The 16035-nt window shown below is 41.4% G+C and overlaps 1 protein-coding gene and 1 non-coding gene across 2 annotated transcripts; one reads left to right on the forward strand and one right to left on the reverse strand.

Moving 5' to 3' along the window:
- The first annotated feature begins 6174 nt into the window (after window positions 1-6174).
- On the forward strand, window positions 6175-9988 carry LOC113028624 (uncharacterized). The gene is made up of 5 exons (XM_026179070.2): window positions 6175-6610; window positions 6901-7029; window positions 8992-9192; window positions 9456-9582; window positions 9732-9988. Exons 1-5 carry the CDS (start codon window positions 6319-6321, stop codon window positions 9838-9840), a joined length of 858 nt encoding a protein of 285 aa, XP_026034855.2. The 5' UTR covers window positions 6175-6318; the 3' UTR covers window positions 9841-9988.
- On the reverse strand, window positions 7357-7450 carry trnai-uau (transfer RNA isoleucine (anticodon UAU)). Its single transcript has 2 exons — window positions 7413-7450; window positions 7357-7392 (listed from the first exon to the last, which is right to left on the reverse strand). It is a non-coding gene; the product is annotated as a tRNA-Ile (tRNA).
- Window positions 9989-16035: the final 6047 nt, after the last annotated feature.

Genomic DNA, 16035 nt, shown 5'->3' on the forward strand with positions numbered 1-16035 from the left:
TAGAGGGTACAATGAAGTATAAGATGTGATGCCAAAGTCGTGGTAAATTATGGCCCATAATCAAATGTCAGAGTGGGCCAGTGCCTCCCTAGCTCCCCTCTTTAGCCCTGCCCCTGTTACCAAAACACTAGATCAGCGGTCCCCAACCCCCGGGCCTCAGACCGGTACCGGTCCGTGAGTCGTTTGGTACCGGGCTGCGAGAGTTGAGGCTCAGGTGTGAAATGTATGGTTTTCAGGGTTTTTATCGGTTTTCAGCGTTAATTTGTTATCGTTTTTATCGTTAACTCGGTTTTCCTGGGTCTTTTCACGTGTGTTATGAATAAATCTTATTTTTTTCGGTACCGGTACTAGTTTTATTTTGTTGTATTTATCCGCGACACCTTAAAGGCCGGTCCGTGAAAATACTGTCGGGCATAAACCGGTCCGTGGCGCAAAAAAGGTTGGAGACCGCTGCACTAGATCAATTAAACTGTTGATTTGGTGACTGTGCTAAATAGCAAGATCACCAAATTATTCAAGGTTTATCTTCAGGAGAACACATTAAATTTGAAGTTTAAGTTCATGGTAAATGTGGAACTCATCATGGATCTAGAGAAAAGCTAAATGGGCTGTATGGCCTGTATTTGTATAGCGCTTTACTAGTCCCTAAGGACCCCAAAGCGCTTTACACAACCTATCATCCACCCATTCACACACACATTCACACACTGGTGATGGCAAGCTACATTGTAGCCACAGCCACACTGGGGCGCACTGACAGAGGCGAGGCCGCCGGACACTAAGGCTAACCAACCAATAGACCGACACTGTCACTCCTCATATCATATAATCCAGCCTTATCCTTTCAGATACACCAGATGAACAGATCCCACAAAATACTTCTTCCTCTTTTTTATCTTTCCTACTGCAACCAAGTGGAAGCATCTACTTAGAACTGTTGAATGTCCATGTTCATTGCACATCTCAAATCCAACATGTCAGCCATGCTTTCATGTTAAAATGAGATATTTGTCTTGTTTAACAGCGTCTGCGGGCCATTTGCACACAACTGACTGCAGATGTGTAGACAAGTCAATCCACCTCGGGGTGGGGGGTGACGTCTGAGGGCGGGACAGCGTGGTAACCAAAGCTTGTGATTTGTTACAGAGATTTATCGCCGCTGTTATATGTTCGAGCTATAACAATGAGGTGCTGCATGGTTTTAATCTCTGAACGTCACTGCTGAGGGATGCCGCACATAGATTTGGAGAGATGCCTTGTTACGCAACCCTCTCGTTCCACCAGACGATTTACAGCGGCGCTATGAGTGTGAGCATAAGTTGCGTGTCTGTGATATAGTGTCTTCGATGCAGAACAGGATCCATCCTCGCTCGCCTGTCGCTGCAGCCGCAGACATCGTTTTTCACATCAGACCTGCATGGCTGGCAGCGTGCCTGACACCCTCTCTCATGCCCTCCTTTCTCTCTGTCTCTCTCTCTCTGTCTTTCCTCCCTCATTTTCACCCTCCTCTCACATCCCTTTATATTTCTCTCCTCCCTCACTTACTTTACACAAACACACCGCACCTCCTTCATCTGAGTGTTGCAGAGATCTCGCCTGTCTGCCACCAACCTCCCAAAAAGAAAAGGTGGGGGCTGGTGGGTGACTGATGGCCCATTTTTGTGACATCATTGCTGCCACTCGCCTTCAGTCAGCATGCTCAAGACCGTGATGAGAACCAACTGCTGTGACCGTGAGAGCGTGTGTATTCAAATTCTCTTCCCATTAGTCAGTGTGAGAGTCCAGCTGCGAGCTGCTGCACAGGAAACGGTTCTTAGCATGGTTTTTCATTCAGACAAAGAGAAGAGGAACATCCGCACATTGACTCACTCCTGCTATAATATGAAATGATGGCAAATAGTTTCTGGGTCTTTTTTTTTCTAGGAAGCTTTGTTTTGGTCTTCATAAGTACAGAAATACACACACACACACACACTAATCCAGGCATGACGCAACCCTCTAAGCAACTCTACGTCATCCTCAGTGACGTCCTCTGGGAGGGAGCAGGCCAGTCCATCACACTGAATACTAAAGGATAAAGTGTTTGCTACAATAATCTCCATTACAATACAATGATGGCACAGCTGACACACACACACACACACATATATATATATATATATACTGTCCTGTTTAACTGCTTTGAACTACCACAGTGTTATTACAGTGATAGTTTAAGTTGATTTATGTGCCACCTCTGTCTGTCTGTTATGCAACAGTCCTCTGCCAGGGCCGGTAATTACAGAGGACTGTTCTAGCACTATGGAAAGAGTTACTCTGGTTTTTCTTGCTAATGTCTGTGTTGAGCCTTTTACTAATTATAGTGTTCTTTACTATACTCTTGCTGCTTTGAAACATTTAAGCCATGCTACTTTGGAAATAAATACCTGCCGCTTACTCCGTAGCTGTCGTGATTGTCCTTTTGTCAAACTGAATCTTTGTTTGTTTGTTTGTTTTTTAGATTTGCAGTAATCCATTTTTATTTGGACACTTGGGGGCAGGATAACAAGCTGATCAGTGCACAAAGCTAATGCATTACTAGCACTGATCAGCTGCCTGCATTGGAAAACCTGTCAGTCAATATGGTGGTGGCTCTAATCTCAAGGATGATTTCTTACAATATATATAGAAGAAGGGAAAGTGCCTGTAGTGGACAAATGGGTTTTTTTCTTGTTTTTTTTTAAACAAAAAATATCCTTTGTATTGCTGTAACCTGATTTAACATGGCAGACTGATTTCCTTTTGGAGCCAGCTTCCTGTGGGACCTTGAGGAACTGCAGTTCCTAGAGGAACTCGTGTTGGCTTCATCGTTAAGCTCCAAAGGTTGCCCCTGGGTTTCTACTGATTAGCTATTGACAAATCGTGACTAGCCTCTGCTCCATAGTAATGCATTAGAGTGGAGACAGTGTGAGAGTTAAAATGGAAAGAGAGTGCAAAAAGCAGGCCATTCTGACTGATACCAGGCAAGCCATGAACATTTGTTGAAACAGAAAGTTGGAGTAGCAAAGATGAGAATCTGGAAATTAGTTTGGCATGAAAGTCACTCATTTTTAGGTCTATTTTTGGTCTCCAGTTTTGAGAAAATTATTTCGCTTTTTAGCACCTAAATGGTCCGCTGTGACCAATAGCTAGCTGCTCATGTTTAAGACCTGGCAGGAGATGCTTTCATCTCCAGATAATACCTGAAAGACCTACTTTGAAGCATTTAGGGTCCAATTATTTAACATTTGCGCTTTGACTGCAACACGACTGTCAAGTGACACACGAGGAGTTTTGGTTGTTGTATAATGAAGCTCATTAACCATCAATGAGTCTGTGTATCCTTCTCTGGATGACTAATACCCTGACAGGTGGTGCTCACACACGCTTTACTGTTACTTGATCTGTGTGTATCTCCCTTACACACACATGCACACACAGAGCAAAAAGTCAATTGAGAAGGTAGGTAAGTGCGTGTGTGTAAAGTGGATAAAAGGTAAGTCTGACCAAATGAAAGAAGAAAAAGGAAACACTGTGCATAAAGGTCCTGTGAAATGAAAGAGGAGGTGGAGGGATGGATATATAGAGGCTTGCAAGTGCCGAACCAGTGACGTCAAGCTGTAAACTAAAGACTTAATCCTCTGTGAGCCTGTCCAGCTCCTTGTTCTATCCTGACATCTAGTGGTCAAATCATAGAACAACATTCAGAGGATGAGCTCCATCATTTGGTAAGTAATATAATGTATTGTTGTGTGTTGCTGTTTATTCAGGCAAAGCCTGGTGACCCAAATAGCTTCCCGAGTGTCAACTAAGAAAAACAAGTAAATGATGACGCCTTATCCCACCGCAAAGCGGGAAGTGAAAATGAGATCATGGAGAAGGTTTATGAGAAAACCCTTTATGGCTTTAACCTTTTAACCTTACTAGAGTGCTTACATGGAGTGATTCGGTGGGTGGAGTTCCCTGCAATTTCCAGTGTGTGGGGATCATTTGTCACCAACTGCATCACGTGCTACAACCCTGGTCTACATATCACCGTTGATGAACAGCGAACTTATCAGTCTTTGCTCGATCACTGTGGGTGGACTTGTCATCAAAGCGTAGGTGTTGCATGATGTCTTGGAAGCGGTTTCGTGCCATAGTTCCAATTATCTGTGGGTTTCCCAGGTTTGCTGACCAGCAGTCATTTAGAGATGGAACCCTGTTAACCCCCCGCAAGATGACAATTGCAATAAATGCCATTAGTTCAGGGAGGTCCATGAACCAATGAACATGCTCCGTGCACCACTCAGCAGGCCATTTGTAAATATGTGTACAAATGGTTGGTTTTTTGTACTGTTTTTATCAATAAATCTCAGCAACAAAGGACATACACCCATGTGTGTTGATTTCTCCCTAAGATGGCAAACTGAAACACTCCAAGTTGGTGACTTTTGGAGATTTATTTCCCTGGATGATTGAGAATGCATCAAGACGAACACAAAAGGAAGTTCACAGCTTTTAGCAGCTCGCCCACCCCCTCATCCACACACCCCCACTCCCCTCCCTCCAGAATTCCCAGGTAACAACCTAATTTACATATGAATGACTAGCCAACTTTATTACATACCTAATGTAATAAAGTACACCTCATAATGAGTTCCTGCTCGAACTGGGCTTCATCATTTGTTTACAGCACAACAGGACTCCAGAGCTAGTCAGAAGGATGTTAACGATCAATGGCCAGTGGAAGCCTATATTTACTTAGAATAGTATCATAAAATGATGTAATTCAGCCCTTTTATTGGGTTGTAAATTCTGTTTCACTGTCACATTTACATTTTGGTAACAGCATGAAGCCCGAGAGAGGAGGATAGAGAGGGTGAGAAGGAGAGAGAGCAGGATGAAGATAGCAAAAGTAGCAAAAGCTCAAAAAGAAACCGATAAGAACAGACATGCAGTCAAAGATCTGATATTGTGATATCCTGTGTAATTCTATACACTAAGGGAGAGGTTATATGAATTTCAAATTTTAATGCAAAAGCAACTCCATTACCAGTTTGCTTTCTGTGCACGTATATGGAGTGTGAGTGTTTTTGTGTTTGCTTGTTTATTGTTTTTTATGTCAGTACTGAATTGTGCTATTTTCGTGGCTTACAGAAAAATGAAACTGAAAAATGTTGTGCATGTTTCTCGTCTTATTTGCTTTACTACAAAACAACTGAGCCTTTGCCACAGGCTTGATAACTGAACTGTCCACCAGATTATAGCTGATCTGCTGCTATGTTGAGATGATGTACAGGTTCCTTCCTGTTAAAAGGCAGTTTTTCCTTCCCACTGTCGCCAAATGCTTGCTCATAAGATAAGATAACCTTTATTAGTCCCACACGTGGGAAATTTGGATAGGAGAGCTTTTGATTGTTGGAGTTTTCTCTGTATTATTGTAGAGTCTTTACCTTACAATATTTAAACTTCCTTGGGTGTTTTAGCGTTGTAAAAACCAGAATTGAATTGAAAGAACTCTTAAATTGCCACACACAGGTCTGTTATAATGCGTTTTGTATGTGATAACAAAAGCAAATCTTTTAATGAGATTATTTTCATATTTACTTCAGTAAAATTATGATAAGTAAACTTTATTTACATTTATTCAAAGAAAGCCTAAAGTTTAAAATAAACACATATTAAAGCACTCTGGGGATGCAGCAAATGGAACCCTGACTTTTGGGGCAGGTAAATATACCTTCCAACTTCAGTGCATTGCATTTAAACGCTTAGTTTTCCAGTAATGTGGAGGAACAGTGCTTAGCTGGAATAGTTCCAGCAAGCCATTGCTTTTAGCCTCTGTTTCCATCTTCTAACATCTCTTATGATCACACTTTTCCTTTCAGCATATGACCTGCACATGCTCCAAGCTAGTGGCATTTGCATGGATTACGGACGTTTGGATCCTCATTTGTTTGTGCACACTGTTTACTTCATTTCAGCGGAGCTATCAGCCATGCTGACGTTTGTGCAAAGCTGCTATGAGCCCTCTGAGGTGAGAATGGACAGATGATGAAAATATTTCCATCTGATGAGTCTTTTTTTGAAACATTCAGAAGGTGGACTAATTCTTTTTACAGAAGAAATGTTTGTCTTCAAGCAGCTCTCCCCGATCTCTGAGAAAAACCAGAAGGGGAAGTCTGGAACCTAACCTTGCCACAGGCTGGCTTGAATTTGGATTAGGATCGTGGGTTTGAGCTGCGTTCTCTGTGGATTTTCTTTTGTTTTTACACCTCCATCGGTTTGAGGACTATATATTCAGATCTCTGTCCCAGGATGGAGAATCAAATCCTGGACATGGTGTCTGATCAGAATTTAGAGGAGCTTCCAAACATGGAGCCAGACGCAGGCGAGATGCAAAAGCCAGAGGAGGAGCAGCAGGACGAAGCTGACCCTGATCCCCAACCTGAATCTAGTCAGGAGACAATGCAGACGAGAAGCGGCCCTCCACCGCTGGCTGTCATTGAGTTCCGCATTCAGCAGCTTCAGAACCGCCGTTTCCTCCTGCAGAAGATGAGGGAATTTACCAAAAAGTCAGAGCAAAAGATGGACAGCGCTCCAAAGCAAAGTGAGTCAGATTAAAAAAACCCGACAGTTGGTGGTTGTTCCTATAAAAGGAAACCATTGTTAGGGTGCATGTTGACATATATTCATCAGCAGTTGACTTAAACAGCAACTTTACTTCATACACAAAAAGCTAAGAATCTAAAACTAGTGTGGCTGTAACTTACAGCCGATTCTGTGACTTGTGTTAGCTCATAAAACAAGCAATCTAATGCAGTAATCACTGAGTTAATGGACCAAGCAGCTTACTGTGCGTCAGTTTAACCTTTGGGGTACTTTGTATGATGTCATCAGCAAACATCGAGGATGACGATGACAGCGAAGACGAGCTGGAGACCATTCAGAAAGAGCTGAATGTGCTGCTGCTTAAAAAGGAGGAGCTGTCGAAAGAGGAAGAGACTGCCACACCCACAGAAAACGGAGGTACGCTTAATTTCCACACTTTCTCATCTCACCTTTTTTGTTTTTGTTTTTTATTTAAAGCACCCTGAAATCAAATTTGAATATTAATGATCAAGAAACTGACACCAAAGCCTGTTGCTTGCCACTTTCAGTCATTATGCAAATGTACTGTTTATAAGGCTGGGAAACGTTTTCTCACTTGGATGACTGACGAAACGTCCCTCCCAGTGAAAACATTCGTTCCAGATGAACAGAATCAACTTTTTTGGGAGGCGGCCTTCAGCAATTTTTTTTAAATCCAATGTTATTTGCACAAAATCACAACAACCTTTGCCTGTCATAAGTTTGTGCTCCAGGTGAGGCTCGAACTCACAACCTCGGCATCACTCTGCAGGTTACTGTCTTATAAGTACCGCGCGCTGACCGATTGCGCCACTGGAGCCCCTGTAAGCTTTTCTTGAGGTATAGACTTGATGGCTTTCTGAAGGTCTTTCAACGCTTTTCTTTGGACATTGGCTGCTTTTTCATTCATTTTTAGCCCAGTTCTTTTTATTTGACCATTTCTATAAGAAAGAAGTCACTTAATACTAACACATCAAACATTCAAGTATAAAAAGACACCTAACTATAACAGACAACTTAGTACAGAACCAATTCAAAACAGGATCTTTAGGGACTTTGTTACTAGTACATAAGTCATTCCTATTACTTTACTTGAATCTGCAGAAAATAACAAAAACTTGGGCTATCTCTTTTGGTGTGCAGTGCGCATTTAAAAGATTTGAAACAACTGGAGATGTCTTCGACAAAAGAAGATGTGGCATGGGTAAAAACTATCCACAGGAAATGAACGGTAACTGGAAGAAACAGAAAAGAATTTGAGCCTGAGAGATAGATTTGACCCTTCACTTGATCAGAAAAAGAAGAGAAACAGGGAAAAAAGGCTGAGATATGGCAAATTACACAAGGACTGGACTGGAAATGAAAGCTATTGGGTGTTTTGGAGTGATGAATCTTTGAAGTCATCATAAATATTATTGAAGCAGCTTAGGATCATCTTGACAGAAAACAGAACAAAGAAGAGCTTTGAATTTCCTTCAAGAAACCTGGAGGACTATTCCTGAAGACTACTTAAAAAAATGAAATGAAAGCTGCTTAGAAGAAGGTTGTGCTGAAGAATAAAGGCACTCATGCCAAAGACTGACTTTCAAGCTCATTAAAATGAGCTCGCCATACTCTGTTTTTGCCTCATATACATGGTTATTTGCATGTTTCAGTAAATCATTGCTTTAATTTCCCATTTTGCAAAATATAAAGAAATTAGCGGTGGCTCAAGACTTTTGCACAGTATATTCAGAATTCCTTACATATTTATATCTTCAAAATTGGGTAACTCACAGGAAGCGAGAGGCACACGGATGTATAATTAGTACTGAAAACCACAGATGAAAAATGTTGGATTAAACTGTCCCTTTAGAAACGACTGCCCCTCCCCAAGCCTGGTTCTGCTGGACGTTTCTTCCTCTTAAAAGGGAGTTTTTTCTTCCCACTTTCATCAAAGTTCCTGCTCATAGAGGGTCATATGATTATTTTCTTTGTGTTATTTTAGGATCTTTACCTTACAATGTAAAGCGACTTGAGGCATATAAACAAAACTAAATTGAATGGATTTAAAAGTATGAAAACTTTCATACTGTTACCAGTTTATAAAGAAAATAATATTCTTTTCCCTTTTTGTGTCCGTCTGTGTTTAATATATAATGATACACTGTCAGATTTTCATGTTAAACATATTAAAATAATCAGTGAAAGTGATGTAAAGGTAATCTGAAATGGAGATAATGGCATTTTAGGGGAGGGGCTTCATAGAGTAATGCGTTCATGGCTGAAGTGAAATAGACAGAATGAGATTTTCTTTTAAACATGGCCCATTTAAAGCTAAAGTTTGAACTGCTTTTGTTTTATTCTTTTTTAATCACCAAGTTCATCAAGCAGACCCCAGTTTTTATAAAAATGAAACACCCTGGGGAGGGATCTACACGCTGCCGCCTGCAGAGGTGACCCAGGAGGAGAGCATAGAACCCGAAGACCCCGAAGACCTTGAAGACCCTGAAGAACCTGTAGAACCTGTAGAAACTGAACCTGAAATACCAATAGAAACACCAGAAGATGACATCGCTCCAGGTGTGTTACACTTTTCCTCTACGACACAAACTAGTGTTTATATATGTCGACACATGGTTCCCTCTTTCTTTGAATATTGTGTAACTTTTTGGACAGATATTGCTGCAATGAAATATTTCCTTGTATACTGAATGCATCTGTTTACTAGCTGTACTGTATGAACACGCCGACACCTGCATTTGAATAAAACCAGGGGGCTGTTTTTGGTTTTTAATTAAGCTCATTCCAGTTTTTCTCTCTTTTTGTCTCTTTCCCCGGCAAAGTTGAAACTCTGTGCAGAGACGCCGGGCTCACCCAGTGTCCGACCTGCAAAGAGCTCATCATCACACAAACCCAAAGGAAAGTGGGCGAGACAACTTGGTTAGCGTGCTGCTTGTGCTCCATGTTAGGGTACGTCTTCTACCTGACCAGGATGATGTCAAAAAATTCATTCGTTAAGAACGCATGCACATGATACAAGGCACACTGTAGCACTAACTAATAGCACCAAAAACAGTCGCCTCAGAATGATCTGTGACCTTTCCTTCTCTTTCTAACAGCTGTGTTGGCGGCTGCTGTATAATCCCTTTCTGCATGAAAAACTTCAAGGACGTTCTTCACCAGTGTCCACACTGTCAGTCCACAATACACACCTTCAAGCCATTCTGACAACAAGATTACTGGAGTAACAACAATACAATCCTCACTTCCTGCACTTGAGAGACTTTTCCTGCGTCTTGGAGCTGCTTGGGTCCAAACAGCCTTTGCTGCCCTGCAGTATTGCTGTCAAACTTTGACCTGCGAGCTGGAATAATATGGGACTGTGCACAACACCTGGAGAACTTTAGAACTTTTTTTTGGCATTGATGCTACATCTGTACTGTCCAAAGGCTCAGGATAGCAGAGCTGCTGTAAATAGTTCCTCTCCCTCTGAAAATCTGCTCATAATTCAGTGAGATATAGCTAAAGGATGTATGTTATCTGCTTATTCTATCTTCCAGTAAGCAGATGCAAATAGTGGTATTCAAATATTACTCCCTTCAACAGTTTGACGGCTACATGTTTGTTCCTCTTAGCCAGAAATAACTTTGAGCAAACTCAAATCTAGGATCAAGATCTTCATGCTGCTATTTTTTGATCAATTATCTGACCGGTTTCCTTGATGAAGTGTATTTGTTGTACATACAGTTCTGTACAGATGCAAATGATTCACGCAGTGCCACAACAGCTTCACAAAATGCTGTTTGCTATGAGATAATCACTCCAACTCAGTGACTGAATGATCTCCTATTACACCAGGCACTTGGTGATAGTAGGGAGGAAGAACCCTCTTTTATTGTGAAAAAGTATTTTCTCTGATTTCTTTTCTTTTTACACATATTTGTCACACAAGTAAATTTTAATAGTAGTCAAAAATAACCAGAATAATTACAAAATGCAATTTTTTTATGATTTCATTCAAAAAGGGAAAAGGGCTAACCCAACCAGGCTGGCACAATGTGAAAAACTGATTGCCCCCCAGTTTTTAAATCATAAATTAACTACATTTTTAGCTGATTTCAGTTTGTCTAGCTACACTGGAGGGCAGCACGGTGGCTGCCCTATGACAGCTGGAATAGGCTCCAGCACCCCCAGCGACCCTGAAAAGGATAAGCAAAAGCGAATGGATGGATGGATCGCTACACTGGATCACCACTGGAAAAGTGGTGAACCTTCCAAGGAGGTTCATGATTGAAAAATGGAATCCACTGCTGAGCAAAACGGGGGGCAAAAGGCTTCATCAAATGTTTTGATGATCCCCAAGACTTTTGATGAAAAATTCTCTGGCTTGATGAGACAGGATTGGAGTCCCATTACATCTGACGCAAAACCATCACGGCATTTCATAAAACACCAAACCAACAGTCAAACATGGAGGTGTTGTGTGATGGTCCGGGGCTGCTTTGCTGCTTTGGGACCTGGATGACTTGCTGTAAGTGACGGAACCATGAATTCTGCTCCCAGGAGAATATCCCTCCATTAGTTTGTGCCCTGAAGCCTAAGCAGACTTGGTTTATGCAGCAGGACAATCGTAAATAAACCAGTAAGTCCACCTCTGAATGGCTCCAATTACTAGTAAGGACTCAAATCCAACTGACAGACTTTGTACAGATCATAAAGAGGACATTAATGTTCAAAAATGTTCAAATATGGCTGAATAACAACAACTGTTGAAAGAAGAGTGGGCCAAAATTCCTCCACAGCGATGTGAAAGATTCATTACTAGTGATTACAAATGCTTTACTGCAGTTCTTGGTGCCAAGGGTGGCACAACCAGTCATTAGGTTTAGAGGTAATACTTTTTCACACAGGGCCAGGAAGGTTTGGATAACTTTTTATACCTTAATAAATTAAATAATCTTCTAAAAACTGAACTTTCTATATAGTTGGGTTATCTTCCTTGAATATTAAAATCTGTTTTTATGATCTGGAGCATGAAGTGTGAGAAATATACAAAAAATAATAATATCAGGAAGTAAAAATACTTTTTATTGACGACACTATATACAATACTGTATATTGATGAAGCTGACCATCCGTGTGTGTGTTCATAATTGTTACTCTTGATGCAAACAAATGCACTTTGAAATCATCCACTTTGATACACCTGTTCAACTGCTTGTTAAGATATAGGAGATTTAATCGGCCAATCACATTGCAGAAACCCAATTCATTTAGCCCAGGGGTCGGCAACTCTGGGCACGCAAAGGGTTAACTGATGGCACGACCATATGTGCCCGATGATTTTTTTTATTTTTATTTCTGTAACAGTATAAACAATGAAAGGTGGAGGATTGACCAGGTGCTGGCAGATGTGTAAAAATGACTCAGTTGTTTGGTGGTGGCTATGGCGGAGCTTCCACCGAGGCCAGCAGGTGGATGAGGGAAAGGGGAGGCAGGAGGAGGAGTATCAGGTGAACTGAACTTCAGGTAAGAAGGTATGACCTGCAGTCTATCTGGGTCAGATATAAACCAAGTTTAGGTGTATAACTTGTACTGCGTGCTAGCTAGCATGATGGAGTTTATATACAGCTGGGTGGGTGCTTTGATGTTACTGATAGTGAACTTTATTTTATTCATAAGGTTAGTAGAGTTGCCAACCACCCCTTAAAAAACGGAATCGTCTCGTATTCAGAGAAAATATTACGCGTTTCGTATTTAGGTGAAAAGAAACACAGTTTGTCCCGGACTTCAGCTACAATGAAAAAGACACAAAGCTGGAGTTACTCTGTGTCTTTGCTGCACAGCTGCTTCTTCTACAGCTGTAAAGCTGCTGGTCATGATATTGGTTTGGATATGTGGTGAGAGGGAAACATGAGGATGAAACCAGGGCCAGCGATGCACATCACAAATCACCTCGCATAGACACATTAGTTGTGCCACTTCTTGATGACGCTATCTTAGCTAATAACCCCAACTACCAGATTCAACTTGTAATTGGCTAAAAATAACTCGCCTACCGGTGAGAGGGACGTTGCTAGCTGTCAGTTTTTTCAAGCGATGTTGAAATTTCCACATTCCGACACTTCAAAAGTTTCAGGAGCTGTCCGCTCAGCGCAGCATCAGCACCACGGAAATACACGGATACATCTGTAGACTCGAGACAGAATGCATTTTCGGGACTTTCAGATGTATGGACCAATGTTTTATTTTCTGATCAAACCAGAAAGCTTTAATGAGCAGCTGGGTTTGTCTCGCATTAACTGGCTGGACACAGAGGACATCGAAATGCAGCTGATTGAACTGAAAAGCTCGAGTCTGTGGGGGTCAAAGTTTGCAGAACTACAGACGCAGCTGGTGCATAGCTGTGCGTGTTCATGGAGCTTGTATTTTCACCTGATGGACATCACTACCTGCCAAGTTTAACTGTCTTCAGAACACTGCAGAGGCCTTATTGACAGTAGTTGGCTCTACATATCTGTGTGAGCAGATTTTCTCTCACATGAGTGTCCTCAGGTAGCCGTCTGAATGCTGGACACTCGGAGACTTGTGTCTCTGAGTGGGAGACCAGAGATCAGAGTGTATTAACAAACATGCCATATTGGCTCAGTTTATTTTTCTTATCATTGTTGTGAGGAGACCATAAATAGCATTTGCATTTTCTGTTGTACAGTTCATTTGCTGTTATGGATAAAAAGTGTCTTTTTTTTGTTTGTTTCAAAATAGCTGATAACTATTCGCTGATAACTGCCAACATCTGCAAACAAATATAATTCTATAAAGTTCTATATAGTGTGTAACTGTTAATATAGAGCGTTATTGCTAATGCAATCATATGGCACATTGACTTCTGAGGAAAGTTTAGATGGCACTCATCATCAGAAAGGTCGCCGACCCCTGATTTAGCCAAACAGACATTTGGGGGGGGAAAAAACTGCTGAAGTTTAACCTGAGCACCAGAATGAGTTAGTAAGGTAAATGAGTGTGACGTAGTTGTTGGTGCCAGACAGGCTGATCTGAGTATCTGACAAACTGCTGACGAGCTGGGATTTTCCCCACACAACCATCATTAGTGTTCACAGACAAAATATTTTTCAATACAGAGAAAATATCCATTGAGCGTCATTTCTCTGGGTAAAATGCAATGACGTCATTTAAATGTCACAAAGCTCAAACAGGCTCTGTAAACATGACAGAGGTTACTGTCCTCAAACGGCCTTCACAGTCAGCAGATCTCAGTCCAACAGACCATCTTTGGGATGTGATGTAGAGTCAAATAGTTCAGATAATGTCGACAAATCTCAATATGGACCAAAAGGTTTTCACAGTACACCAAATCTTTATTGACACATAAAAGCATACAGTACTTATATACATCTTTTTGAGTATTTACAAAATAGAGAGCCCATGGATGTTACACATGTATAAAAATATGCATTACATCTATATAAATATGTACACAATGTGCAAAACATATGGCGTTACAAACAACAAGAGGCATGGCATGGGAGGCGGCGATAAAGAGAGGGGACTGGAACTACTAACAATGCGAAGCCTTAGTTTTTAACCTTTCAGCGTCAATCTGCGATTGAGGATGGAGCCTCTCAGTGCCTCATTTGTAAATTAAATATCCTCCACAGAGCTTTGTTCCACCAACAAATATACAGTGTTCACAGGATGATAAACAGTGCAGGTGAATAAAGAGAGCAGGAGCAGGCAGCTGAAGTCTAACAAGCAAACAGCAATGTTCAGAAAACCTGCAGGAATTCTTCCACGAGAAAAATGAGTTATTTCAATCCTGACACACACCCCTCCCTCCCCCTCGCGGGTAATGAAGTGCGTCTGAACTGTATTACTCTGTAGTAAAGGCTCTTACACGAATAAAATCAAGGCAGGATCTGACACACAGTACAGCATATGTCGAGGGAGAGCAGCTATTATTGCTTTTAGCTGTCCTTGCCTGGGCCAGTCAGCAGCCACAATAGCGAGCTGGGAGTTGCGTCGCATCACAAACGTGTGGATTTACTCCAGCAAAGAGATTTATGTTTATCTGATATGAAAGATTTTGTCTTAGAAAAACAAAAATATACACATAAAACAAGATTAAATGTTGAATCTTTTACTTTAATTCTACAAAGAGAAAAGAGATACAAAAGATAAAAAAATGAGAGTGAGAAATATAATGTTTCACTGCCTTTTTGGCAACAACGTATCGAACGTGACAGCCTTTAACGCTGACAATCAGAAGGAGGAAAAACGCGTTGAACATGAATCAGCCAGTGACTTTCACCGTACGTTTTACTCGTCGCAGTGCGCTCCACGAAGCAGAGGTAAACGAGAATACGAGCTCGTCTCTGAAGGAGCGTGGGATTGACGAGAGTTTGTTAAAACAAGCTGAAAGACGACGCAGCAGAAGCTGAGAAGGAAGTGTGTGCAGCATTTGGCGTTTCGCTTTTCGTTTGGGATCCGAGCACATCTGCGAGTCCTGGCCTGATCAGGTGATACAATGTGGGACCGCAGCAGGAAGAGAGTCCGCTCGGGCCTCCACATCACTGCTTTTACAGGCAAAAAAAAGAAGAAATCTAAACATTTTTGCCTAATTTGCTAGTTTTTTTCCCTGTTTCTGTTACCCTGAAGTATCAACAGCTGCTGTTGAAGATGTGCCGTGAAGCCACAAGAGAAGTGAAACATCGCCCTCTACTGCCTGCGACCATAATAACAGGATAAAGTGGTTAAAATGTAAACGTGATTTCACTGACTGATATAAAAAGAACATTAAAAAAAAGTCTTAAAATATAAAAAAGTCCCACACAGTTACACTGCATCTGTCCCAAAAACATAAACAAATACAAAGAATTAATATTCAGGTGAGTGAACTTTGATGCCTTCAATTAAAAGGCAGCCTTCACTGACTACTTCCTGCTGTGCATCACACTGTAAAGGTGTCTACGTTTCTCTTTTTTTAAAAACTTTACTCCGAATGAACGACACAGATACAAGAAAAAAAACAGTAAAACAGTCATCGGGAGCCTTACAAAGAGACAAATTTGGAATATTCAAAGCAGGTTGCAAATGATTGGAGTTGGGAGATGTTTTGCAAATTCCTTTAGACAACTTCAGGGCGGCAGCAGAGTTTGAAGCAGCCATAGACTAAACACGAGTACGATCATGCACACGGAGACACGGCTGTACATGCAAGAGACGGAAAGACAAAGACAAACAAACACAGTCACACACACACACACACACACACACACACACACACACACACACACAGAGGGGCATGCTTCTCTCACACACTGCCCGGAAACTGACTTTGTCTACAAGCCACAGCAGCTGATGTATCGCCCTTAAACCAGCGGAGTATGATTTTAGAGTATTCCG

This window comes from Astatotilapia calliptera, chromosome 8 (genome assembly GCF_964374335.1).
Source record: "Astatotilapia calliptera chromosome 8, fAstCal68.1, whole genome shotgun sequence".
NCBI lineage: Eukaryota > Metazoa > Chordata > Actinopteri > Cichliformes > Cichlidae > Astatotilapia > Astatotilapia calliptera.